Source organism: Cervus elaphus, chromosome 22 (assembly GCF_910594005.1).
Source record: "Cervus elaphus chromosome 22, mCerEla1.1, whole genome shotgun sequence".
In the NCBI taxonomy this organism is placed as follows: domain Eukaryota; kingdom Metazoa; phylum Chordata; class Mammalia; order Artiodactyla; family Cervidae; genus Cervus; species Cervus elaphus.
This window is the reverse complement of record NC_057836.1, coordinates 12098590-12125955: the sequence shown is the minus strand read 5'-3', so window position 1 is coordinate 12125955 and position 27366 is coordinate 12098590. Positions and strand designations below refer to the sequence as shown.

The 27366-nt window shown below is 41.7% G+C and overlaps 1 protein-coding gene and 1 non-coding gene across 18 annotated transcripts in view; one reads left to right on the top strand and one right to left on the bottom strand.

Annotated features, from left to right (window-relative positions):
* Positions 1 to 27366, top strand: part of ERC1 (ELKS/RAB6-interacting/CAST family member 1) — a 270621-nt gene that overhangs the window by 55304 nt on the left and 187951 nt on the right. For 8 of the 17 annotated variants that reach the window (XM_043881894.1, XM_043881899.1, XM_043881905.1 and 5 more), the window contains exons 3-7: positions 2562 to 2978; positions 10375 to 10449; positions 15735 to 15890; positions 17186 to 17278; positions 21174 to 21341. In XM_043881894.1, coding sequence (XP_043737829.1) covers positions 2562 to 2978; positions 10375 to 10449; positions 15735 to 15890; positions 17186 to 17278; positions 21174 to 21341 — 909 coding nt within the window. The remainder of the gene's footprint in view (positions 1 to 2561; positions 2979 to 10374; positions 10450 to 15734; positions 15891 to 17185; positions 17279 to 21173; positions 21342 to 27366) is intronic. The other 9 variants (XM_043881904.1, XM_043881903.1, XM_043881902.1 and 6 more) reach the window with 2 other exon arrangements.
* On the bottom strand, positions 10761 to 10833 carry TRNAG-UCC. Its single transcript has one exon. It is a non-coding gene; the product is annotated as a tRNA-Gly (tRNA).

The following is a 27366-nucleotide window of genomic DNA, read 5'->3' as shown; positions in this document are numbered from 1 at the left end:
CAATACCCAGGTGGTGCTAGTGGTAAAGAACCTGCCTGCCAATGCAGGAGACATCAGAGATGAGGGTTCGATCCCTAGGTTGGGAAGATCCCCTGGAGGAGGAAATGGCAACCCACATCAGTATTCAAGGAACCTGGTGGGCTACAGTCCATGGTGTCTCAAAGGGTCAGACATGGCTAAAGCACATTAGCACACATGCACAAAGCTATCATTAAAATTTTTTCAATCTCAACTTTACCTCAGTTAAAAACATTTTTATGCAGAGTAGAATAAAGTTCCTTACAGGTTGTTCCTGTCGTTCCAGTCCCTTCCGCCTTCCTTCCCTCCTTCTCTCTCTCCCTCCTTGCCTTCTGTCCCCAAAATAACAACTAAATTGTGTGAAATTCCAGAGGTATTTTTATTTCTTATGAATATTTTATTTTTTACTTACAGTAAATACTTATTGTCTGTCCCGTTTCACCAAAGTGGTAGTAAATTGAACACAGAGAAGCAGGCATCTCTGAAGTCTTTTTCTCTGTGCATGTATATACTTTTATAAAAATTAGAATTGAGATCATCCTATACTTGCTATTATGTAGTCTGCTTTTTTTTTTTTTAATACTTAATATGTTGTGATTTTAGTTTTTATCAGTAAATATAAACCTGCATTTTAAAACATTGATGCATGGTATTAAACTGGGTGGTCATTTCTCATTTACTCAACTCATCACCTATTAATATCCCTTTAGGTTGTTTCTAATTTTGTCAGTGGTTTAAACAACAATGAGCATCTTTGTACACTTGCCAGATCATTTCCTTGAGCTATTTCTACTGTTTTAGAGTTTGCCAAAAATACTGAACAATGTATGTTTTAACGTACACTGGTTTCCATGATGTTATTAGCTCTGTGAAAACATGGTGCAGGTATTTCTATCCTCATTTTAAATACGAGAAATCTGAAACTATAAAAGATGACCATATGCCCAAATTAGGTAGCTGTTTGGTACGAGAGCTGGAACTGAAGCTGGTGTCTTCTGATTTGGGGCTAGTTTCCGTCCAACATGGCACACTGCCAGGCTTGAATACCTGCCTACAAAGAGTGATTTTCTCTTGTTGCTTCTTCATTTCTAAAAATAGGGTTCTCGATGTAACTTCCTTTTGAATTCTTTGTATAGTGTTCTAGGGGCTTCCCAGGTGGCCCAGTGGTAAAGACTCCGCCTGCTAATTCAGGAGATGCAGAAGACGCAGGTTTGATCCCTGGGTCAGTGAGATCCCCTGAAGGAGGAAGTGGCAATCCACTCCAGTATTCTTGCCTGGGGAATCCCAAGCACAGAGGAGCCCGGTGGCCTACGTTTCATCGGGTCGCAAAGCGTTGGACACGACTTAGCGATTAAACAGCAGCAGCAGCATAACGTTCTAGAATTTATCAATTCAGATTAGAGGTTCACATACTGTCTTTAGGGATATAGCTAAAGATACACCCTCTGCAACGTTTTAGGAGTTCATCTGCACAGACATCTTCATATAATTACTCACCTATATTGTTACCCTCTTCTGAATCAATAGCTCCCACAGTCTCGTTATTTTGTGTTTTGTTTTTTGTGGTTAAAGCTTCAAGTTATCTTGGTACTTGTGGGTACTGGCATCCACGGGCTGGGAGGGTCGCTTTAATTCGATGCCAGCCCTGTTGCTGTGTGATCTTGGGGTGAGTTATTTAAGTCTCTGTATGATTGGTGTCCTCATCAATAAAATTCAAATTATAGTGCGTGTGTTACAGTGAGGATTAAATGAATGAACATTTAGAGTGCTAAGCACATTCTGACATGTACTTTTTAAAAACTTTTCTTATTTTCTATTGGGATAATGTTGTGATAGTTTCAGGTGAACAGTGAAGTGACTCAGCCATGCTGGCATGCACTCTTACATTTATTATTTACTGTGGAAATTTAATTGTAAAGCACTTAAGAGTCATTTTGTATTTTGGTATCCCTTGTGGTGTCTGGTGAAACTTTTTTATGGTATGTTTGCATTCCTATAGATTTCCCCTGTCTTCTCCCTTTCCTTTCCTTCAGTTCTAGCTGATACACTCTGTTAATTTTGAAGAGTATCTTCATTTAGTCGTAGCTTAAGCACAGTGAAGAGTTGCTGGAGTCACCTTGTTTCCTGTTGATGATAAACACAAGTTAAATTACTGACATTTTACAGACTGTAAGGGCTTCCCTGGTGGCTCAGATGGTAAAGAATCTGCCTGCAACGTGGGAGACCTGGGTTCAGTCCCTGGGTTGGAAAGATCCTCTGGAGCAGGGCATGGCAACCCACTCCAGTATTCTTGCCTGGAGAATGCCATGGACAGAGGAGCCTGGTGGGCTACAATTCATGAGGTCACAAAGAGTCAGGCATGACCGAGTGACAAACACTACAGATAGGAAAGACAGTGTGGAACAGAATAAGGCGATTTCTGGTTTGTTCAGTGCGGGGTTCTCAGAGCTGTGGTAGCCGCCTCCTGCCTCCCCTGATCCCGCTCTGTTTGTGCTCCTGGAGGAGGAGAGCTGACCTGGGTCTTCTTTTCTGTCTGGACCCAGCACATGCAGATGACCATCCAGGCTCTCCAGGACGAGCTGCGGATCCAGAGGGACCTGAACCAGCTGTTCCAGCAAGACAGCAGCAGTAGGACCGGCGAGCCCTGCGTGGCGGAGCTGACGGAGGAGAACTTCCAGAGGCTGCACGCGGAGCACGAGCGGCAGGCCAAGGAGCTGTTCCTGCTGCGCAAGACGCTGGAGGAGATGGAGCTGCGGATCGAGACTCAGAAGCAGACCCTGAACGCACGCGACGAGTCCATCAAGAAGCTGCTGGAGATGCTGCAGAGCAAGGGGCTGTCTGCCAAGGCCACCGAGGAGGACCACGAGAGGACACGCAGGCTGGCGGAGGCGGAGATGCACGTGCACCACCTTGAAAGCCTGCTGGAGCAGAAGGAGAAGGAGAACGCTCTGCTGAGAGAGGTGAGGGGCCACTTTCTCAGCCGTAATGACACTCTGTCTTTTTTCCCTGATTAGTTAGCATCTTGGCCTAGAAGAATTTATGTGCTCTCTTGAGCTAGTGGAAGGGGAACTCCTTCTTTGGTACTTACATTCTGCACCGATTTCTGTTCTGATTTGCTGTCTTGTATGAGCTGACGTATACCAGCTTGTATACCATGTATACCAGCTTAATGACTTTCTGGGTTTTTCTTTTCCCCTCTTGTAGACTTATTTTGTTGCTTAGAGGGGCACAGAATATTCTTGATTGGCTACTCATCTCTTGATTTGTTCATAGAGACACACACAACAAAATCAGAATCAGAGTAGCTAACTATTGCTCAATTTTTAAATGTATTAATCTTTGAAAGTGAGCAATGACCTCAGTTTTAAGTATGCCTGTAAAGTCCTGGGCAGCAGTAATGGATGTTTGCCCTGTGGTTTCTATGGAAACTGTTGCCTTGCTGTAAAAGATACGTGATAAAAATCATCTGCTGCCATGGAGGCACAGCGGGAGGAATGACATAGAGGCAAACTATCACTTATTTTCTAGAGAGGAAACTTGGGCTTTAGCTGACCACTGTGACTACTGGTAATGTTTCACTTTTCTATGTAATACTTCATTTTAAGAAATCATAACTGAAGAATTCATCTTACGTCGAATTAAAAAAAAATTGACAGCTCTGATTCTCTCTATGAGGTCAGAGACTTCAGCTAACTTTCACATTGTGAACAATTTGAAGAAACATAGTTTCTTCAGTATTGGAACACTTGTTTTTTTTGTTTTGTTTTTTTTTTTTACTTCCCATTTTTATTTTTATTTTTTAATTTATTATTATTTTTTTGTCATACATTGTGGAACACTTGTTTAAGCAAATGTATTTTATATTCAATGATATTAAAATGTGTGGTACTGGCACAGTAATAGATAGCTAAATTGATGAGACAGAATTTCTATTCTATTCTAAAAAATAATGTAGTTTTTAAGTTATGATGTATGTTTTGGAATAATGGCCATTGGAAAATAGTTTACATAGTCACATCAAATTCAATTCTAGATGAAATAAACAGTTACTTTTTAAAAAATGAAAACAGCTAGAAGAAAATGTAAGTAAAAAGCTTTTAATATAATCTTGAAATAGGAAAAAGTCTTTATTGCCATGGCAAGACACTTGAATAATTAAATGTGTATATGTTAGAAAAAACAATTAACAAAAGTTAAAATGATTGTTTGGGGTGGAGTTTTGCAATTTGTGGCTCGACTGTTACATAAAGATTGTTTCCAAAATAGTAAGGTGCTAGAGGCACTTAGCATCACCTTTCTGTTCCCATTTACTCAGCAGGTGTCCATGGAGCCTCTAGTTTATATTCAGTCCTGGGATAGGCACTGGGTATACACTTCTTAACATTTTTCATGTCAGAACACATGGTCTGTGCCATCCCAGAACTTAAAAATCTGGTGAGAGACAGTGAACTGATAATTATGAGATGACATAAACTAGTTGAGTCTGATTATGTCGAGAGAAGGGATTAACAGGGTACGCAAGCATCTTTGAGGAGGTGCCCTTTAAGGGAACACTGAAGAAAGATGAAACGGTCTTTATGAGCATTTGTGTAAAAATCATGTCCTAACCCTAACACTAACCCAGAGAAGGTTAACGGTTTCAATGGCCTGAGGGGAAGGAGTTTGAAGAGACAGTGAGGAGACGAGAAGGCAAAAACCATATTGTCTCTGGGAGGTGGGCATGAGATTGGATGTTGAAGAGGTCGCCGGGGCCAGGTCCGTTCCTTCCACTCATCAGGTGTCCATTGGGTGCTCACCCGGTGCAGAGCACGGGGAAGCCACAGTGAACACAGTCCCTGCCCTCTGGAGACAAAGTGCTGGTCTCCATGATCTTTGCAGGTAATGCAACAGTTTTATTCAAAGTCCAAGGGAAAACTGCCACAGTGTTTAATCAAGGTAGTGATAAGATCTGGTTTAGCTTTTAAAATTTACTCTGGTTGTTTTGAGCATAGATGGGGGAGAGCGTGTTACAAGTGATCAAGGAAGTCTAGTAAAGACTCTTAATGGCTTTAATCTGTTGAAGAGTGGTGACTTGAAACGACTGTTGTACATTATAGCACCAGTGTGTGAAGAAAGGTAGAAAGAATTATAAGTTGACAACACTGAGACATCCATAGGTTTTATTCTTATTAGATTATCATCCACCTCTGAAAAACACCATTAATTCATCAATTCCAAGACTCAGTTTTCCCCATTTTAACATCGTGAAATTAAGTCTTACCTTTGATGGGGCTTCCCTGGTGGCTCAGACAGTTAAGGGTCTGCTTGCCATGCAGGAGACCCATGTTCAATCCCTGGGTCGGGAACATCCCCTGGAGAAGGAAATGTCTACCCACTCCAGAACTCTTGCCTGGAGAATCCACATGGACAGAGGAGCCTGGTGGGCTACAGTCCGTGCGGTCGCAGAGTCAGACGTGACTGAGTGACTTTCCCTCTCACTTTCCCTTGGTGGTATCTTGGAGTCCCTGTCAGCAAGGCTGCAGTCCTGCTGGAACTGGGCCCTCACACGGTCACAGCTGCTCATTTTGTCACCACTGAAGCCCATGTCCTGAGCATTGTTGCTATTTTTCTTGTTAACTTTAATTGATGTTCAGTGCCCCCTCAGTAATACTGTGGTGTGAATCTGCACTGAAACAAAAAGTTATTGGTATGAGGAAAGTTGTAAAAACAGTTTAGGGTTGTATATGGTTAAACTTTTATGGTTAAATAAGTAAATAAGAATCTTGCAATCAATATAAAATAAAAATTCTAAATGAATCTTTGAGTCACGATTTATTTGGAGGCATTCCCTTCTTTTCTCTCCAGCACATTGAACAGTAGTTTGCCATACAATTGGTGACGTCTTAGATTTGAGATACAGTAATATTAAAATGGTTTTCCCATCCAGAAATATTTGTGATTAGTTTTCCATTTTGTTCGTGACCATGATTCCGTCAATAGCAGGTAAATAATTCCCCCAAATAAAAGCTAAAGAAGGAAAAATAAAATTTAATCCTGTATTTTCTGTTTGTAGTGGAATTACATTGTTAGGTGACTTATGGTTAGATTTTGTATTGTTTACTGGAGTGTCTTTCCTTTGATGGGTAGAAGAGTGAAGACATCTATTGGACAAATACTGAACTACAGCCCAGATGTGGTTAGGGCCTGGGGCCTGGGCATGTGGGGTTTTAACAGACTTTCCAGGTGGTTCTGTGACACACCAAAGTCTGGTTCTCAATCTGTTGGCAGACCGTACCTAATCTGGCTATGGAATTCTTGGATCAGCAACCCATATGCATTCTGTGCATTGTCTATAAATGGAATAAATATTTCAGTTCTATGCGTGCGGGTTTGTTTTTTTTTTTAATGTAGATCCTATTGTGATGAATAAAATACTGGTTTGTATAAAAACATTTATTTACATGTATGCCAATTTTTGTCTGTATAATATTTCAGTCAGCAAATCTTGTTTAGAACAATTGTATTGTTCTAAAGTATTTGAGGTTAAAAGACCTATTGTGTGCCTAATTCTAGGTAGGAATTCTGACTGACTGACTAGCACATCTGAGGAATGCCTGTCTGTATTACTGGCAATTATAAGGTAAAAACAGAGGACTTGAGAGGGAAGAAAGAGAAACAAATACACATAGAGAAAAGATGGAAACAATGGACAAGGAGTAGGGAGAATTAAAAAAGGAAAAGGGTCCCCGGTGAGCATGTGCTTCCCTAGTAATTTTGGAAACTGCAAACAGCTACGTTGCTCACCTTTGTGATTCAGCTTATCCTGTCTCATTTTGTGTGTGTGTGTGTGTGTGTGTGTGTGTGTGTGTGTGACTTTGCCTCATTTTGGCAGGAGGGTGTGTTTTCTCAAAATGATGCTGTCGGTCGAGATGGTGAGGGGTTGCAGTGCAGTGCCCCCGCCTGACATCTGGAGTTCAGGTGCAGGCAGAGTACTGAGGGTTCTTTCCCACGTGTCTGTGTTGAATACAGTCAGCCCTGAACTTGTGTGGAGAATTAAATCTGGTGAAGGGACATCTACCCGAGAACCAGGGGTGCTGGAGGCTAAAACCTGAATGTTGAAAAAAAAGAAAGTTCAGACATAAGTGCTGCTTTTCAGCCCCGAATACTCCTTTCTCTCAGCTGTGTAAGCAAGTGTTGACTGACTTTGAAAAAGAAAGAAAACTACTAACAAAAGAGAGATTTTGTTTCTACCTTATTTGTTTTCTTTGTCTAGTTATTATTCTTTAGGGCATGAATGAGAGGAATTGAAGGCATTTTCTGGTGTGCACCACAGTTGACAGTATGACAGGATCCAGATAATTCTACCTGTACTTGAATTTGTTTTGAATGAAAATTTTCAGGCTAAAGAGAGTGAAATAAAGCAAGCACATAGCATATTCTGCTTTTTACATTTGTCTGAATAGTACTTTCACTTTTATTTCCAGAGCCGTCTCTCTCTACTGACAGTGCCCCTGTCAGAGGGTTGATGTGTCAGTGGGAAGGGGAGTTGATGAGTCTATGGACTGCAGGACATGTTCACAATGAGCGTTAATGTGCAGGCTGTTGAACGGAAATCTGTTACAACCGATAGGTTTTAAAATGTCTTAGTTGGAAGGTTTTATGCCTGCAAATGGTTTAAAGTACACCTAAGTTCCTTGTTAGACGAGGGTTTCTTTTTATTCAAATGGGTTTTTTTCTTTATATACTACAGGTATGCTTGCTGGAGTTTAAAATGAAATTGTAATAGTTTCACCTTAAAGCATTTGGAAATTTCCCAAAATTGGAAGTCGGTTGTGGGGAAAAGGTCAGATAAAATTAATTCAGTGTCTGAATTGTGAGATATTTCTAAGAAATGCAGTTTTAATATTTCAAGTAGATAAATGTAAAGTGTAGGGTCAGTCAGTCAGTGTTAGTCGCTCATTTGTGTCCAACTCTTTGGGACCCCATGGACTGTAGCCCGCCAGGCTTCTCTGTCCATGGGATTCTCCAGGCAAGAATACTGGAGTGGGTTGCTATTTCCTTCTCAGGGGATCTTCCCAACCCAGGGATTGAACTTGGGTCTCCTGCATTGCACGGTGGATTCTTTACCATCTGAGCCCCCAGGGAAGCCCTTAGAAGACTTTATTAATAGGTGAAGATTAGTTAACAATTAGCAGGATTCATTTTCTTTTTGTTAATACATTTTAAAGTTCTGTGCTCATTTATTGAACATATGTTATTAAATATCCATGCGCCCACTTTATCACCTGTTGATGGTGTAGGGCGTGTGGACAGACTGGAAGCCGGGAGGTCACTGATGAGTTTGTTGTCTTAATGCAGGTGACAGGTGATTATGATCTGAACTCAAGGGTTCAGATTTTGTCCTGGATTAACGTGTTGTGGATTTTTCTGTCTTTCTTAGTGGAATGTTTTGCCTGGCAAGAGTTAATTGTGGATGAACTTGACTGTTAATGAGACTTACTTTTACACTCTGTTGGGGCTGGCCCAGGTGGTTGTCTCTCCAGGGCTAGAATGTCTCTGCTCAGCGCCACTGACCTCCCCACTGGGCTGTTTGGAGCTTGACTCTCGCCAACCCCTGTGAACTCAGGCGGTTGCTCACTCATCACTCTCTGATCATTGTTCTGCCCCCAACAGTCGCTCTTTGTCTGACATCATGGAGTCTTTCCCTGTGTACCAATACTTAGCTTATACCTGAAGACTCCAGGGGACCCTGTCGGATCAGACGCTTTACCAGCTAGCTTCTTCCTCTCTGTTACTCTGCTTTGCACATTGCCAGCATCTTGGAGACTTGGACCCACTGGTCTGTGTTCCAAGCCCTGCAGGACTGCTGTTTTCCATTTGCCTTCTTCTCTGCACATCACACATCAGATAGCAAGTCTGGATCATAACCTCGTTAGTTTCTCTTCTCTCAAGGATCATGGTCCTCTGCTGCTTGTCTTCTCAATGTCTGAAAACAGTTGCTTCATGCTTTTTTGTCTAATTTTAACATAGTTTACACCAGGAGGCCAGTCCTCTGTCCGTTACGGTCAGATTGTGTTGACCTTGTAGAGAGTGATAAGAAAATGGGAAACTCATTGAAGGATTTAATGTCAAGTGCCATCATCTGTTGATGCTTTATCAAGATTACCCCATGGCTTTCTTTAAAATGGACAGAAGAAATGGAAAGAAGCTTAACTTGAGGCTGTTGTAGTAATCTAGGTTCAAACTAGACTGGAAATGAAGTGAAATGGTAAATTTGAGGAGTATTTTGATGATGGAACAGTTAGGATCTGCTCTGGAAGGTGGTAGGAGATGAGGATCTGGGAGGACCCTCTGGTGTTTGGCTTGAGCCACCAGGAGGCTAGTGCCCTTTAAGGAGATGGGCAAGACTCACCAGTCTTCCGAAGAGGGACCGGGTTAAGTAGGAGGAAATCAGAAGTTTTGTTTTGGATGAAGTAAGTTTGAGTGACCTGGTAGACATCTATATAGCGATGTCAAACGGGCAGAGCAGAGGGCAGGTCTGGGCATTCAACAACACTGTTGAGATGGAAGGCACCCATTTACCTTCCCTGTGGTCACTTGGGCTATCTCAGGGGACCTGGGAAGTACCAGCTGACTCAGAGACAATCTCAGAGTCTGACAGGAAAGGTCCGTAACCCCAGGGGGAATCTCTTGAAGATCGTAACTGTGATGTTCTTCTGCCTCCTTACTTCTTTTCTGATCCTGAACTCAAGGAAATTTGGATTAAAAAAATAACTCTGTTTTTTGACACTAGCTAACCATAGACTACTTCGGACACTCATTCAGCAGCCTTACTCTCTTTTTCTTTCTGACTGTGGCCCCTACAAAACAGGAGACGTCCATCATGGTCGGCCAGGGGCCTGTGGTTCTCGGGCAGATGTTATGCAGAGGATGCTATCAACACAGATGCTCTCAGTAGCTCGTGCCGTGCGTACTGGACTGCTGTGACTTCCCCTTCTGAAAAGGGACTGTTTCTGATCCCCTTGTTAGATTGCTTGGCGTCCTGAAATATGCTGCCGAGTCGTGTGGAAGAGTGATACGGCAACCTGGAGGCATGCCAGAGTATCACCTGTTATGATGACTGAGGCCTCTGGGACGCATTGTGTGTAACCAGGTGCTCAGAGATGGGGGCCCTCCTGCTCCCCTTAGCTGAGAGCAGTCTGTGGGCTTCCTGGTCCGCAGGGAAACGGCAGGGAGACAGGAAGTGATCAGTGTCTCACAAGCCTGGGGAAGTCATCTCTGCATGAAACTACTACTCCCTCGCCACCCCTACCTTCTTTTGAGAAAATGGGAGTGAAGAGGAGGACGCTTACTCTCTTTCTTGCTTTTTGTGTGTAGGAGATGCATCGGAGATTTGAGAACGCCCCTGATTCTGCCAAAACTAAAGCTCTGCAAACTGTTATTGAAATGAAGGTAAGTGGGAACCTAATGAGGAACCTTACTGTATCAGTTCGCACTTTCCAGTGATCACACTTTGATGTGTGAGTTTTAGAAAGTGGTACTTAGTTCACTCACATTGTAGACGAAAAAATAGTGAGACTTCATGAACACGACACATGAAAAGACCTTCAGTTTCATTTCCTCTTGCCCAGCATTTCTTGGAATGAGCTCTTCTCAAACCTTTTAATCTCAAGGTCCCTTATTCTCTCTCTTTTTTAAAAAAAATATATGTTTATTTATTTATTTGACTGCATGAGGTCTTAGTTACAGCACATGGGATCCTGTTCCCTGACCAGGGTTTGAACCTGGGCCCCCTGCATTGGAAGCACAGAGTCTTAGCCACTGAACCACCAGGGAAGTCCCCCCTTATTCTCTTAAAATGACTCATTTTGCTTGTTTTTAAGAAATTGTCTGCCAGGGACTTCCCTGGCGGCCCAGTGGTTAAGACACTGCAGGGTACCTGGTTTGGATCCCTGGTTGGGGAACCAAGATTCTGCATGCTAAGAGGCGCAGCCAAAAGAAAAAAAGAAAGGAAAATGTTCTTCTCTCAAGTAAGGCTGTGCTGTGCTTAGTCGCTCAGTCGTGACCGACTCTTTGCCTCCCCGTGGACTGTAGCCCACCGGGCTCTTCTGTCCATTGGATTCTCCAGGCAAGAATACTGGAGTGGGTTGCCATGCCCTTCTCTAGGGGATCTTCCCAACCCAGGGATCAAACCCAGGTCTCCCACATCACAGGCAGATTCTTTACCATCTAAGCCATCAGGGAAGCATAGGGTTTCATGAAAAAAAAGTACCTGATTCAGTTGCAGCCCATCGAGTGTCCTGGGAGCCGTGTCATACTCAGGACACAGCAGGCGGACCTGGCCCCTTCCCATTTCCTCACACAGAATGATGAAAAGATACATACTTAAGGGTTAAGCGTATGAAAAGTAACAATCCGGGACATCTAAGTGAGCCAGTGTTCTGAAAATGTTCTTTCTTTCTTTGTCTCTCTTCTGAGAGCTGTGACCCTGAGAACACGCTGCCTGCTAGCGCGGTTTCGTGCTGTTGCCATTGTCCTAAGGCACCCAGTCTGTTGCCTGTCCTCTACCTCCATTGCACCTATTAGCACAGTGGAAAAGGCCCGCAAGTCAGAGAATTAGTATGAAAAGACTTTCAGCTTTTCAAAAGGGTTGGGAAGCACCCCTGGGGTTCCATGGACCTCTGCTTTAAGTTACTGAGTAGTTAGAAATCTTTAGGCTGAACGTTATGGTGCTTGGTGACAAAGAGCTTGCCTTCTGTATGAAATTCCCTGTATTAAAAACCTGGCTTTATGTAATCAGCCAAATGATGTAGAACAGGTAACCTAACTTCTCTATAGCTCAATTTCTTTATTGATAAGTGGTGATGATACTAGTACCTATCCCATGGGTTGTTTTGTCATTTAAATTAGTTAAAACAACTAAAACACTTTGAACAGGGCCTGGTACATAGTAAACATTCAGTTAGTGCTAGCTGCTGCTGCTATTATAGTTTTTATTAACAGCATATTCTTTCTTACAAGAACTGAAGACTCTTTTAGACAGGGACCTTCCCTCCTCTCCTTTCCCCCATGTCTGATTCTCCTTTCACCTTCTTCATGTCCCTTAAATAGTTTGATACAATGTTTTGCATTGTGCACCTTCATTTAATATTTGTTGATGTGACACGAATATTTAGCCTTTGGTATATAAATAGTTCTGTGTAAATAGATGCTTCTTAAGTACAGTTATGATAGCTGTTTTCTTAGATGATTTCCTCTTAAAACTTATATTGTATACATCTGTATTCTTGTTGGGGAAAGGGTTTTCCAGACAAATTCCAAATTAGTGGATTCTGGGTTCTTTGTAGTCAGACAATTAATAGTCCTGAACATAATCTTGATAAGAGCCTTTAGGAGGGATGGACTGCACGCTCACGTTCCCCACACGGTTATTTGTGCATATTATTTACTGAGTTGGAACCTAAAAGTAAAGCACACGAGAGTGCCCATGTTCACAGAATCATTTTGCTTGCTTTTGACAGCATGGAAGTGCAGTGGATCTATTTTAAGTTGTGTTAACCTCCAGCCATGTTGCTAAGAAGCAAGAGACGGAGATTCCGGTGGCCCAGTGGGGTCAGGTGGATGTTATGTTGAAATCACGACTGAAGAAGCTGAGATGCAGCTTAGACACCTTTTGAAAAAAGGTTGAGGATTTGAGAAATTTAACAAGGAGTGGAGGATTTCAGTGGGCTCAGTTGATTATTGTTGGGAGATCCAGGACTAGGGAAGAACAGAGTAGTAAGATGGTAGAGAATTTATTTATCTAGTTATCATCTGTTCTAAAACCTCCTTTGGAAGGACTGTCCTCAAATAAGCCCAGCCTGAGGACCAGTTGCATTGGTGCCAAAACTAGTCCAGCTTATCAGGTATGGCAGGATCTCTTTCCGGGCAGTCAGAGCTGGAATCTGGTCCCTTCTGCGTGATCTTATGGTGCGTGAAATGGCAGCAACGGTGCTGATCCAGTCCACAGCTGCCCCCCCCCCCCCCCCCCAGTGTGTGTTGGGATTCAGGGAGAAGACGGGAAATGTGTCCTGGCCAGGGCCTTGCGGGGCTTCATAGAGGAAGGGGCTGCTGATGTATGGGGCCGGAGTTCTTAGCTGGAGGCTGTTTCACTTGTGTGGCACCCAGCGGTGCTAGAAATACCCCCCGCCCCCTGCTTCCCCTTTCATTGCTGCCTAGGCTACTGTCAGGAGAGCCATGTATCCCTTTCTTCATTGGCAAGTTAATTACATGCCTGTGTCTATTATTTTAGTCTTTTCTTGAGGGACAACATTTTGATCTATCCAGGAAGATTTATAGTCATCTTAATTTTCAGATAGTGCATTTGAAGTCATTTATTTATTCTCTGTGAGCTGAGATAATTGTAAGCAAGTAAATCAAAATCCTAGTTCAAGGGGGTTCCCCTGGTGGCTCAGTAGTAAAGAATCTGCCTGCCGAGGCAGGAGGCGTGGGTGCAGTCCCTGGTCCGAGAAGACCCCACACGCCATGGAGAAACTGACCCTGTGCCACAGCTACTGAAGCCTTTGCGCGTGGAGCCCAGGCTCTGCAAGAGAAGCCGCTGCAGTGAGAAGCCCACACGTCGTAGCTAGAGAATAGCCCGTGCTGGCCACAACTGGAGAAAAGCCTGAGCGGCAGTGGAGCCAGCACAGCCAAATATAAATAGAATCCAAAAAGTAATGGCAGTGTTCCATATGTCAGGCAAATATTAAAAAAAATCCTAGTTCAGATTTAGAATGTCTCTGACTGTATTAATACAATATGTTTAATTTTGAACCAAATATAAGTTTTATTTGAATAGTTTTATAAAAGAAAATGTTTGTTGTATTATTTTTAAAGGTAATTCAATGCAAGTCGAAGGAATTGAGCCCTTACCTCTCCCCTGAACCTAAAAATAGCTAGTTACAACTGTCTAATGATAAGTTTTTTAACTCTTATCTGCATGCATTCAGAGAGCAAGAAAAGTCAGTCACGACAGCCTGGAGGTAAAGTGAAAAAACAAGTCAGTCTCAAAATTTCTTCCTAAAGGAGTGGTTTCTCTGAATTTCCAGATAAAATAAAGTTCTACTGAATTTAATGCTCTTTAAGGTTTTTATTTCATAGGTGAATAAGCATATGCAACTATCGATGTAAAAATATCTGTTATTTGTTGGAGTTTTTCCGTAACTTATGTCATCTAAAGTAATCTGGGGATAAGTTAGGTACTGTGACAGACAAAACCAAGAAAATGGTATAGAAGGTATTGTACTGGGAGGTATTTGTGGTGAGGCTGATTTACAACAGTGATGTTTCTTCTTAAAAATGACTATGAAATATTTCAAACTCATGGTAAAGTATAGAGAATAAGTAAGATTACTAACATATTAGCACTCCCCCTTGTCTATGGGGGGTATGATCCAAGACCCTCAGTGCATGCCTGAAGCCACAGATAGTGTAATACCACACCCTGTATATTCTGTATTTTCCCCTGTACATTCCTTGGATACATTTTATAAACTAGGCACAGTGTAAGGGATTAACAATAATTAATAAAATAGAACAGTTATAACAGTATACTTATGAAAAGGTGAGTAGTCTCATGCTCTCTCTTGGTATCTTACTGAACAACTCTGATGCTGTCTCCATCTGAACTAAGTGCTTATCATGCACAGTACCCTTAACTTTGGCAGTTTGAGGTGCAGCAGCAAAGCTGGCACGAATTTCTTTTTCCTTCATCACAGTTTCACTGATGGAAGATTCATTTGTACTATAGATCTTAGCAACCTCAGCATATGATTTTTTTTCCTTATTGAGAACTTCCATTTTTTCAGTTAAAAGAAGCATCTTATGGCTTCCCTTTCGCTAGTCTGAGCTGCCAGCATCACTATGCTTGTGCTGTGGGTCACTTGAACACAAGCACTGTGATGCCAGGACAGTCCGTCTGATGACCAAGGCTCCCACTGGGTGACCAATGGGCAGGGATACAGTGGACGAAGAGATGACTCACGTCCTGGGGCGACAGAGGTGTGAGACTTCGTCGTGTTGATCCGAACAGCAGCATGCAGTTTAAAACTGATGAATCGTTTCTTTCTGGAATTTTCCATTTGATATTTTCAGACCACAGTTGATCTCGGGTAACTGAAACCATGGAAAGCCAAACCACAGAAAATATAACTGTGGATAAGGCAGAACCACTGTAGGGTAAACTGCAACTTTTGATGTAATTAACAATTCATCCCTTTGCTTTTCTGCAGTGGGATAAAATCAGGTCTTTGTGATTGTAGATAGTTGGACATATTACTGTAAGTCTTCAAAACCTTCTTACTCTTCTCCCTACTCCACTGGGGGCAGAAATAAACCTTTTAAGGTTGCCAAGTAAAATGATAAAGTATTATAACCTGGAAAGGTTTTCCCGTTAATATTACAGATGTTTTCACCAGAAGTTTGTTGGCCATAAAGTGCTCAGAAACTTGAACTAGTTGTCCATTGCTTCTGCCTCTTTGATTAATACTGTTAGCTTTAATCAGAAGGGCACAGAGGAAGGAATTAAAGGAAAAACATACTATGGTCAGGAAGGATATATTTCAGAAGCAGGGCACCTCTTGTAGTTTTTCTACATATGTGTTGATCTTTATTAAATTTCACACTGTAAAGGCCGGCTTGTTCAGCCTTGCTGATTTTTCACGAATACTTTAATGTCTCAAATCTTGCGTTGCTCTCAGGATTCAAAAATCTCCTCTATGGAGCGTGGGCTCCGAGACTTGGAAGAGGAGATCCAGATGCTGAAATCCAACGGGGCTTTGAGTACTGAAGAGCGAGAGGAGGAGATGAAGCAAATGGAAGTCTACCGGAGCCATTCTAAATTTATGAAGAACAAGGTAATGGTGTGAGATACCTGATTTTTAAAGGGGAGGGGGTTGAAAAACTGATGTGTATTCCTGCCTCTTTAGTGATGATGGACCTCACGCTGCTTTATCAGGCTTCAGGGAAGAATACTTGAAACATAATTCTTTCAGATAAAACTTTCCCAGTATTAACATCAGAATTACTGATGTTGTATGGATATTTCAGATTTCACTTAAAATTACTTGTGTGAGGCTAGGTGTGTATTATCATGATTTAGCTCTTCATGTCTGTCAGTACTTCTGAGGCAAGCAGAATTACATCCAGATGAGTTTTTCTCCCTGTATGAAACGTCACATTCTCTTGTGAAACAGTTTAAAAGTCAGAACACCAAAAGGCTGAACCCACACCTCTTTTTTCCCCCCTGAAATGGCTTAAATAAAATCGCACCTTCCCTTCAAACACAGCTCCTTAAAGGAAAGTCCTTTGCGCTTCTCCTTGGGGAAGAGCCGTGTATATCAGGTTTATTGTTTGCCACGTGCACTTGGCTATATGTACAGTAAGGAAGGCGCTGAGACACATCAGTCTGCGTTATAACCTCCATCACAGTATTCCTTCCTTAGATCCAAAGGCACTTAGTTTGATTTTCTCAACTATTTTAGGCAAGTTGGAGGATTTAGTTTATTACCGTTATCAGTTTATCAGGTTTGTGGTATTTTAATTAAAGATCATAATTTCAATGACAAAATATTAGCTAGAAAATAAGTATCCCCCCAACACCCCCCCAATATGCCAATTGTGTCAGTTCCTCAATTTCTCAGAAGTGGAAACTGTTCCAACCTCCCCCCCAATGCCCCAATATGCCAATTGTGTCAGTTCCCCAGTTTCTCAGAAGTGAAAACTGTTCCTCTAATGGTCCAGTTTCTGGCTTCTTGCTGTGATCCCCATACCTGCATATAAGTCAGTAGAATATTCCTCTGTTATCTTCAGAATCTGTTACGTGTGACCACAGCCAGTTTCATATAACTTCCAGAACTGAAAAATCCACACATCCAACTTTCTGTTAGCTTGATTTGTCCCTCTCACTTGAGAACAAAATAAAATATCGTCTCTGCTTCCCATTTGCCGGTTAGCACATTCCAGTCCCTGAAAAATGCCCTGTGAAAAGAGCAAACCCATCCAGGGGTCCTCTGAAGAGGGAATTAGGGGAACCAATCTGATTGTGTTCTATGAGTTATTGTTGCTTCCAGTTCCTGCTCTGGCTCAAAAGCAGGTAAGAAGACGACCCAGGTTGACACCTGAGTGAAAAGGAATAACGATGTCGTGACAGGTAGAGCAACTGAAGGAGGAGCTAAGTTCCAAAGAGGCCCAAGGGGAGGAGCTGAAAAAGAGAGCGGCTGGTCTGCAGGCTGAGGTCTTTGCCGTAAGATTTACCCTTTGCGTGCCGTGGTCCCGCGGCGGGACCCGCGGCTGGCTCTGGGTGCTCCCCTCTCCCTCTGCGGTCGGCATTTCTGCCCGGCGCTGCACTAACCAGCCCGCTCTGCTCTTTAACCAACTCCTCTTCTCCCCCTGTGTGCAGTCAGCCGTGCGCGCTCCGAAGGGCCTGTCCTTGGTTCTCCATCGTTGCTCTGTCACTGCGTGGATGGCGCTTCAAAGCTTGTTTTTTTTTTCCCTCGGCTTCTTTCCTGTCATCAGACACTTGATGTATGTGGATGGTCTCTTTCTCTTCTTAGGTACAAAGGATGTGCACATGTTCTAGGTCCATGACCCAGGATTTGTTTGAATCTCACTTCTTGAGTGAAGTGCTTTACCCTCCTAGGTAGACATCACCTCCTAAGTCCCTGATAGGTGATTTTCGCAACACATTATACTTTTCTGTGGAACAGATGTCTAGGAAGTAGTTAGCTTAATTTATAATTATCTAGTAAATTAGTCTCCAAATCTAGTTCCATCTCCTGTCTAGAGAAGTTGGAATTCCACTTCAAACTGTGATAAAATGATTATTAAAAAATAGCTAACACTCGAGTACTTATTATAAGCATTTTGTAACCTGCTAAGCTAGGTATAGGTAGATACATTATCAACCCACTCTATAGATGAAGAAGCTGAGGGCACACAGGGATGCTCAGGAGACTCAGCTATAAGAGGCAGTTTGATTTTTACACCAGCCCTCTGGTGCCAGGATCTGTGCCAGCAGGGCCCGCGCGCCACTGCTCTGAGCTCGTCAGGCACACGTTTATCTCACAAGTGTCAGGGGAAAAAACGCATCTGAAAATAATGGTGGGATAAGGCTGGAATGCAGCATTTAAAGAAACAAAAACAAAACACTTGTACTAATTTCGTGTGTTTGCTATTTCCTTATTGACCCCTTTATAGTGTAGACAGAAAAGTGAGATATTTTGTCTAAAAGGGTCCAATTTGGTTTGTGGTAACCATGAATTGTCCAGAGGAAAAGTTGGTCTGTAACTTTTTTTCCCTCAGCTATTATTTTTAATATCTTTTTGTGTCAAACAAAAGGCTGAACATTCCATACATTTTTTTCTTGTTTGTTTAATCTGTACACAGTACAGTGGCACAGATTTGGTTTCTCCTTATCTTACTGATTAGGAACCAAGGCTTAGAGAGGAAATTATTCTAGAGGACACATTTATCCTTACTTGGGATTGACTGCAAAGCCTTGTACTCTTAACTTTTTTTTTTTTACTTCTTATCTTATATTGGTGTATAGCTGATGAACACTGTTGCGATAGTTTCGGGTCAACAGCGAGGGGTGCAGTCATAGGTGTCATTATCCTTTCTCCCCCAGATCCTCCTCCCATCCAGGCTGCCACATAACGTTGTATGCTGTTAACTTCTAAGGAAATTTTGTGCTTCCAAACTCCTCTGTTTAGAATATTTTCTTCTCTTTCTCAGTCTTGATGGTCAGTATAGCATTATTTGAGGATTACTTAATAATGCAGATGAGGAGGAAACTGAAATTTTATGTTTATTTTTGATCACATGGTCAGAGGTAGCTGGAAATTTGAGTAATCTGTAAGCCATGGGTTCTTTTTGTTGTTGTTACCTTTTTTTTTGTTTTTTTGTTTTTGTATTGTAATTAAGCCGTGGGTTCTTTAGCTGATGAGGTGGGAACGTTCCTTCTGTATATTCATTCATACAACAAGTGCGTTTTTCATGCCTTCTGTTTGTTAGGGATGGGATAACACAGTGTGTGTTTTTTGTCGGTAAAGGGATGTCGTGAAAGATGCTACACCACCAGTACGTGGTGACTCCTGGGCACCTTTCTGTATTCCAGGGTGGAGACAGCTGCTGTTATCTTTCTCTGATGTCAATAGTATCAGCCAGTACTTTGCATTCAGTAAGCTCACAGGAATACTTGTTGAATGAATGAATAATTAGATTTATAAATAGAGATTTCATGCATATGAGGAAAATGCTTGACTTCCTGCTGAAACAGAAGAGCAAGTCAGAAATTTATTTTTAGTGCCCCTTAAAAAAGTCTAATTTTAATTACAGTAAAATTTATTTCATACTTTCTCATGGGCAGTTGTTCTCAAGTGCTTTGGCCCTGCTGCTGCTGCTGCTAAGTCGCTTCAGTCATGTCCGACTCTGTGCGACCCCATAGACGGCAGCCCACCAGGCTCCCCCGTCCCTGGGATTCTCAAGGCAAGAACACTGGAGTGGGTTGCCATTTCCTTCTCCAATGTGTCAAAGTGAAAAGTGAAAGTGAAGTCGCTCAGTCGTGTCCGACTTGCAGTGACCCGATGGATTGCAGCCTGCCAGGCTCCTCTGTCCATGGGATTTTCCAGGCAAGAGTGCTGGAGTGGGGCGCCATTGCCTTCTCCGGCTTTGGTCCTAGTGCCTAAGATTATTGCAGCCAAAATAGTTTAGATACATTCAACTTTAAAAAAAAGTATTTTTTGTTTCCTCAGTGATACTGTGGTTATTGACTTCTTACCAAGTGTATACTTCCAGTAATTAGTCTCTATTTTGGTGCATGAATGCCTTGCCAGGCAGTAGACATAATGTAAAAGCAGATGTCATTACTGTTAGGTTGGCTTACATTTAGAATAAAAGACTAAAAATTCTTAGAAACACAGTAGAATGTAAAGGAGATGTTTGAATTGAAATGTTTTCTAAGTCAAGGTGGGACTTCTCTGGTGGTTCAGTGGTTAGACTGACTTCCAGTGGACGGAGCACAAGTTCAATTTCTGGTCAGGGAGTTGAGATCCCACGTGCCATGCAGCACAGCCAAAAAAAAAAAAAAGCAAAATTGTTCACCATTCTGTCAGTTAATCAAATCTTTGGACTTTGCTGGTGGCTCGGTATTAAGGAACCTGCCTGCCAGTGCTGTAGACACAGGTTTGATCCCTGGGTCAGGAGGATCCCCTAGAGGAGGAAGTGGCAACCCACACTCCAGTATTCTTGCTTGGAGAATCTCATGGACAGAGGAGCCTGGCAGGCTACAGTCCACGGGGTCGCGAGGAGTTGGACAGAAATTAGCAACTAAGCAATAAACATGTCAAGATGAGAAAAATTTGTGGGAGGGGGTGAGTGGCACCTGTTGATTTATGGATTACTCTGTCAGAGTAATTCAACTTCAGTTTACACATATAGACTCTAACAGAATGAGATTTTATGCATTCTTTATTTAGGTTATATACTTTTATCCATTTAGTTGATATGACATGTTGTAGGTGATACAACTTTGTAGGTGGAGTCTTTTTTTTAGATCAGTATCCCTAACTCCTCAAAATGATATGATTTTTTTTTAAAGCATGTTTATAATGCCTTATAACACTAAAAGTGGCTTTTTGAGACAGAGACTTCATGTAAACTTTCATTTCAGAATGAAAAGATAAAAGAACTGCGATAGCAGCTTTTGAGTTTAAATAGCAGTGCTAGGAAGTTTCTTTTTTCTCTCTGTATTACATCTATACTAATCCTGCTTTATTTACGATTTGAAGTTTATTATGACTTAATAAAATTAAAACTGGTTTAGTCATGATCAGATGCTTATTGTTATCTCATCATCATCTAAGTGAATTGGGATTTTTCATCATTCATTCCTTTTCTAAAGGATTTCAAAAGTTTAGGAGACAATAAATGAAAGCTGGGAATTTTCCTATTAGTTGAGTAAGCTTTGATTTTTTTTGGGGGGGGGGTGGTCATCTAAGATTAGATGATGCAAAAAGATGATTTGTGCCCTGTCCTAAAATTAATGCTGCATATTTTGACCTGGATCTGTCCGAGATCCAGATCAGAGGTTCTTGGTTTTATTCCTTTTTTCCTTACACTGTTTTATTTTTCTTCTCTAGATTGGTCAGGTGAAGCAGGAGCTGTCCAGAAAGGACACGGAACTACTAGCCCTGCAGACAAAGCTGGAAACCCTCACCAACCAGTTCTCAGACAGCAAGCAGCACATCGAAGTGCTAAAGGAGTCCTTGACGGCTAAGGAGCAGAGGGCTGCCATCCTGCAGACCGAGGTAAAGGCGTGCTGGGGTCTGCAGGGTCACCGTTCCTGGGCACCTTGGCACTTGTGTTACTTGTACACTTTTTGTTGTGTTGAGATATGGGAGCCATGGATACTGTTATGAGGGTTTCTATAGCAGTGTGATCAGTTATTGTACTAAACTATAATCATCTTGTTTCTGTCATTCTTGGATCTAAGAAATTAAAAACCAGTGCAGTTTACATATATTTCTGATAAGTATACTTTAGGACTTCCCAGGTGACTCTGGTAAAGAACCTGCTTGCCGATGCTGGAAACAGGAGACGCAGGTTTGATCCTTGGGTTGGGAAGTTTCCCTGGATAAGGGAATAGCAGCACACTCTAATATTCTTGTCTGGAGAATTCCAAGGACAGAGAGGAGCCTGGCGGGCTGTAGTCCATGGGGTCAGAAAGAATCAGACCTGACTAAGCATGCACACACGCGAGTATACTTTAAACTAACATTAAGAAATGAAAAGATAGTTGTAAAAGCATTTGTTCTCACCCATGGTAAATCTTGCAGTCATTAATGACCATGAGCTTGGGCTGCCTGTGTTGGGTGATTAAGTGTCCTTAATTTTTGGTACTATGAATAGCTTTAAGTATGCAAACTGCGGAATACAGAAATGTTCAAGATTCATCTTGTTTTGAACTGCAGATTGTTAGATACGTGCCTTCACGTCCTTTTTGAAAATAGGGTTAGCGTTTTTAGAAATCTTAGAAGATGATCTAGGCTCTCAGCCTAGATTTAGCTAAGAACATACTGAATAATTTCATACAGATGAGAATCTGTCATATTTGCATTGATCTGTTTGGATTTACTGTCTAAAGGAAAGTATTTTCTAAAGAGCTCAATGATGTAGAGAATTTAGGTAGGAGTAGGTAAGCAGTTCTGCTTTCAGTTCATTTCAGTCAGTCATGACTGACTCTTTGCCACCCCATGGATTGTAGCACTCCAGGCTTCCCTGTCCATCACCAACTCCCAGAGCTCGCTCAAACTCATGTCCATCGAGTCGGTGATGCCATCCAACCATCTTATCCTCTGATGTCCCCTTTTCCTGCTGCCCTCAATCTTTCCCAGCATCAGGGTCTTTTCCAATGAGTCAGTTCTTCACATCAGGTGGCCAAAGTATTGGAGTTTCAGCTTCAGCATCAGTCCAAGGAATATTCAGGACTGATTTCCTTTCGGATGGACAGGTTTGATCTTCTTGCAGTTGTGCTTTACAGAAGAAAAAGCAGTAATGTGGATTAAGGTTTTCTTTTAAAGAACTGGATAATCGACAGAGGTATAGTTTAATGAGAAAAAGGAACGGGTAGTAAAAAGAATGCAGAAAAACATCACAGACCCAGAAGTTCGGTATCTTCAAGTGAGGAGGAAGAGAAAAATGACCAAAATATTTCACATATTATTTTTATACTGTGAGATTTTGTTGAAAATGAGCGATTTAGATGGTGTGTTTATAATTTTCCTTACGGCTTACTTAGGCCTTTTCTATTTTGATCATGTTTCATTTAATCATGGCATCAGCTTCCTACCTCAGAAGCATGTTTTGGGTGTGAATACAGCTCTGGCGTCAGCGTTACCGAGTTTGACCACTGGCCAGCAGGTGCAGATTCTGACCTGTTGCTGAAGTTCATTGTGCCTCGTTTCACATCTGTAAGGTGAAGAGGACTGCCGGCCTCGTTAGGTTGTTAGCATTAAGCCAGTTTATTCACCCCTGGTTCCTGTCACATAGTAAAGTCTTCGTACGTCAGCTGTCGGCATCAGCATAGTTCTTAGGATACTGTCAGCTCATGTATGTAAACTGCTAAAACAGTGAGAGAACGTGGTCACTTTTCATTGGCATAAATTTTATGTGGAAGTTCTGCTGTTTACTATTTTATCAAGCAAAATTAAGGTTTACTCACAGAATTGCAGATGCAGAACTACCTGGAAAATGTAACCTGTAAATGTATTAACTTAGAGCTTTATTAAAGAGTTTTTCACATCAGTACCTGGTTGCATGCAGTTCTACGAAAGAGTCAGAAGAGGGCGCCCTCGCTTTAGAAGTGAGCCTGCTTCCAGGCTTGCTGCTGTGATGGCTTTGGATGGAGGTGGCAGGTGCGCGAACCAGAGTCCCAGGCAGTTGGTTAGTGATGATGCAAACACTTAAAAGCTTGTCACAGTCTAATAGATGACTTCTTCCCCTTGGCAATTCATCCTTCTCTTTGTACCCCTCTCAAATAATGTTCTCATTAACTGGGTCTCACACAGATGGGCTTGTGATTGGCTTCTTGTACCGTAGAGAACAAAGACTGTATTTGTGGTCATTCTTGAATGGTTTTTATATTTGCTTTTAGCCATGTGGGAATAACTGAGTTTCATCAATTTACCCCCACAAGTTATCAGGACAACTGCCCGAATATAAGTGTCTCATTCTGAACAATAACAGTAGGAAAGCTAGCTTCCTTTTGAATTGGGGTGATTTTATGAATGTTACATGCCTGTTTATTAGGATTTCCTTTTTTTCGTAAATTACTTTGATGACACTTGACAACAGCTTTCTCCTGTTGGATCCCCTAAAAGTCAGTTTGAACCAACTCTTGAGAAGTTCTCATCTATTTCTGTAATTACTAATATTTCTCTTGCTCTTAATTGATCTCGTCTTCCTCTCTGAAGCTATCTTGGACTTTCATCTGGCTCTCAAATCACTAAATTAAGCCAGGGATTGAGGTCTTTGGGAGCAGTGTGTATTAATAATACCCATGGAATTGTTCCTGTTTTGTGAACACCTCTGTTGATCTGGTAACCTCCACAGAGCTGGTCTGGATTTAGTAGCATTGTGGTCAAAAGCCTGGGCTTTGAAGTCAAACCTTGGCTTGAAACACAGCGTCCTGCATTTATTAGTTATGTGGCCTAGGATGAGTTATTTTACCTCTTTCCTCTTCCATTTTTACATCGTTCCATGAAATTAATAATAATGCCAGCTTCTTAAGGTTGATATAGACGTTTAATGTGGCTAGAATAGTTTTTTAATTATGATGCTCTCATCTGAATTTGGAGGTTAATATTAAATATCACTGGGTTAAAGTATTGCCATTGGTTTTTTGTTTTAGACTATACATTTGCAACCCCCTCCTACCCTTGTACAAATAAACTGTGGAATGACACATCTCTGCCTGTGGTCTTATTGAAGTTTCTCTGAGCTCTTCAGCTTTTCATTGGGATGAGGTGTCAAACGAACTCACTGAGTTTGTTGAAATAGACTTTTTAAAAGGTCTGCTTGTGTATGGTATTGGTCTCCTGGCCCAGTGCCCTTCGTTCATCCTTCTTTCTAGGTGGAGACAGTGGGAGATGTGGTGACAGGAGGTTATGCTATGATCTTGGGTAGGTCACTTAGTGTGGGCTTTGCTTTTTTTGCATTCTTAAAATTAGGAGTAGTTTATTTAATTTTTTTTCATTTATTTTTATTAGTTGGAAGCTAATTACTTTACAATATTGTAGTGGTTTTTGTCATACATTGACATGAATCAGCCATGGATTTAACATGTATTCCCCATCCCGATCCCCCCTCCCACCTCCCTCTCCACCCGATTCCTCTGGGTCTTCCCGGTGCACCAGGCCCGAGCACTTGTCTCATGCATCCAACCTGGGCTGGTGATCTGTTTCACCCTAGATAATATACATGTTTCGGTGCTGTTCTCTCTAAACATCCCACCCTTGCCTTCTCCCACAGAGTCCAAAATTCTGTTCTGTACATCTGTGTTTCTTTTTCTGTTCTGCATATAGGGTTATCGTTACCATCTTTCTAAATTCCATATATATGTGTTAGTACACTGTATAGTAGTTTATTTAATTTTTAAAAACCTTGCAAAATACTGTCAAATACAGGAAAAATGCAGAAAATAACGTAATAGACATCATTAAGATTTAATCTGCGTTAATGTTTGACCACTTTTAAAGGTCCTTTAAAAGCAAAGATTCTTAAAAAAAAAAAACCTCATTCTAAGCAGAATATTCAGTGGAATATCTGATTTAAGCAGAAACTTTTGTTAGAATCTCCGGTTTTTAAAACTGGTTGGGACCAGGAATAAATATATGGGCGCTGTTGTTATGGGGGTAGTGGCTAAAGCCTTAGGAATGAAGTGGTTTCTCCAGAGGAAGTTGAAGGGAGTGAGACATAGAGGGAAATGACAGAGGGTCCAGTGAAGAACAGGCTTCCCAGGTGGCGCTAGTGGTAAAGAACTCACCTGTTAATGTAGGACCTGGGTTAACATAAGAGACCTGGGTTCAATCCCTGGGTTGGGAAGACCCCCTGGAGAAGGGCATGGCAACCCACTTCAGTACTCTGCCTGGAGAATCCTGTGGGCAGAGGAGCCTGGTGGATTACAGTCCATGGGGTTGCAAAGAGTCAGACATGACTGAAGTGACTTATCACGCACCAGTGAAGAACATGGAAAAGGCGTGGTCAGAGAGTTGGAAGCAGAGTGAGTTCTGTAACTCCAAGAGAGGAATTATAGGAAATACACCATTGTTTCCATGCAAATACTACTGTGCTCTTAGGTAGATCTATTTATTGATATAAAACAGAAGAAGGAAAAAAAAAAAAAAACAGAAGAAGGATAAGATGGGTTTCGATTATTATTATTGTTTTTTTTGGTGGGAAGGGAGTTGAGCTTATTAATAGTTTTGCGATCAGAAGTAAAAGACCAGAACAACAGGATAGCCGTTTTTCTGTTCATGTCCATTGGTAGAGAAAGCCCTGCAGAGGAAAAGCCTCCTACTTTTGTTGAAGTTGGCATAACCTGCTTGCCACAGACCTTGATGCTTGGCAAGCTGGATAGATGCTGTTCCTCCAGCCCAGCGGACATGAATAAACAAGGCATTATTCCCCCTGCCAAGAATGGTGTTAGGGTGATGACTGTGTATCCTGCTAATCTCTGAGGGGTTTCCCTGAATATGCTTTTTTTGTGTGTGTGTGTGGTTTGTGAAATACAGACCTCACGCAAAATTACACTATGAATTTAGTTCAAACCAAAAGATCAGTGTAGAATTCAGAGCGATTAATCTAGTAGTAGCAAAGTGGTTTTTGTGGTTATTTTTTATCTTAGATCTCCAGACCAGCACATTTAAATTCTGCGTTGCACGAAAAAGCAGACCAAGAAAAAGTGTACACAGGTGACTTGACTTGAAAAGATCATTTAGTGATTAGGGTAAATGTGGGCGCGGGTAGTTTGTGCCTAATCTTTGGGATATAAAATATTTTGAATATCAAAGCTGGCATTTCCCACTGCAGTAACACCAAAAGTTTATGTGTCTATAACAAGAGTTTTCACTCATTACCTTTTTCAGTCACCAGTTCCTGTGGGTCTCATACCTGACATTCCCTCAGAACAGCACGCAAGCTTTAATGAGTGGTTAGCACAGGCCCACCTCCAGGTCACTTAGCGGAGTCAGGGATCTGATGCAAAAGTGCAGCAGGGCATCTAGGTGCTTTTCGCAAAGCAGCAGCACTCTGAGGTCTCACAGTTACTGTCCTCAGAATTCTGAGGGCTTTCGATAATACTCTATATGTGGTTGACAAGCACATACATGACCCCATGCAAGAAGGTTCAGAAGTGTGAGGGTAGAATGAAGAAAACTGGTTAATTTAGAAGTAAAGATTTGTGCAATAAACATGACTGCAAAAAACAAAACAAAATGATGTGAAGCTGTATTTGAAATGATTGCTCAGGCTGGGAGAGAATAAAACCACAATGGAGGTGGATAACAAAAAGGGTGATGGGTCAGGGGTTATGCTATGAACAGTGAATAGGCTTAGCAGGCATAGAAGAAAGGAAAGAGCTGAGTTTCAGAAATAAGATTTTCAGAGTTTGAAAGTTCTTAGGTGAATCTTTGCAGAATATAAGAAAGCTTGCCATGTGTCATTTATTAAACCAGAGGAAAGTAACAGATGTAGGAATGTTTATTGAGGGGACAGTGGAACTTGTGGTGAAGAATTATAAATGAGCCTGAAAAGATGGCTCCCCAATATCTGGCT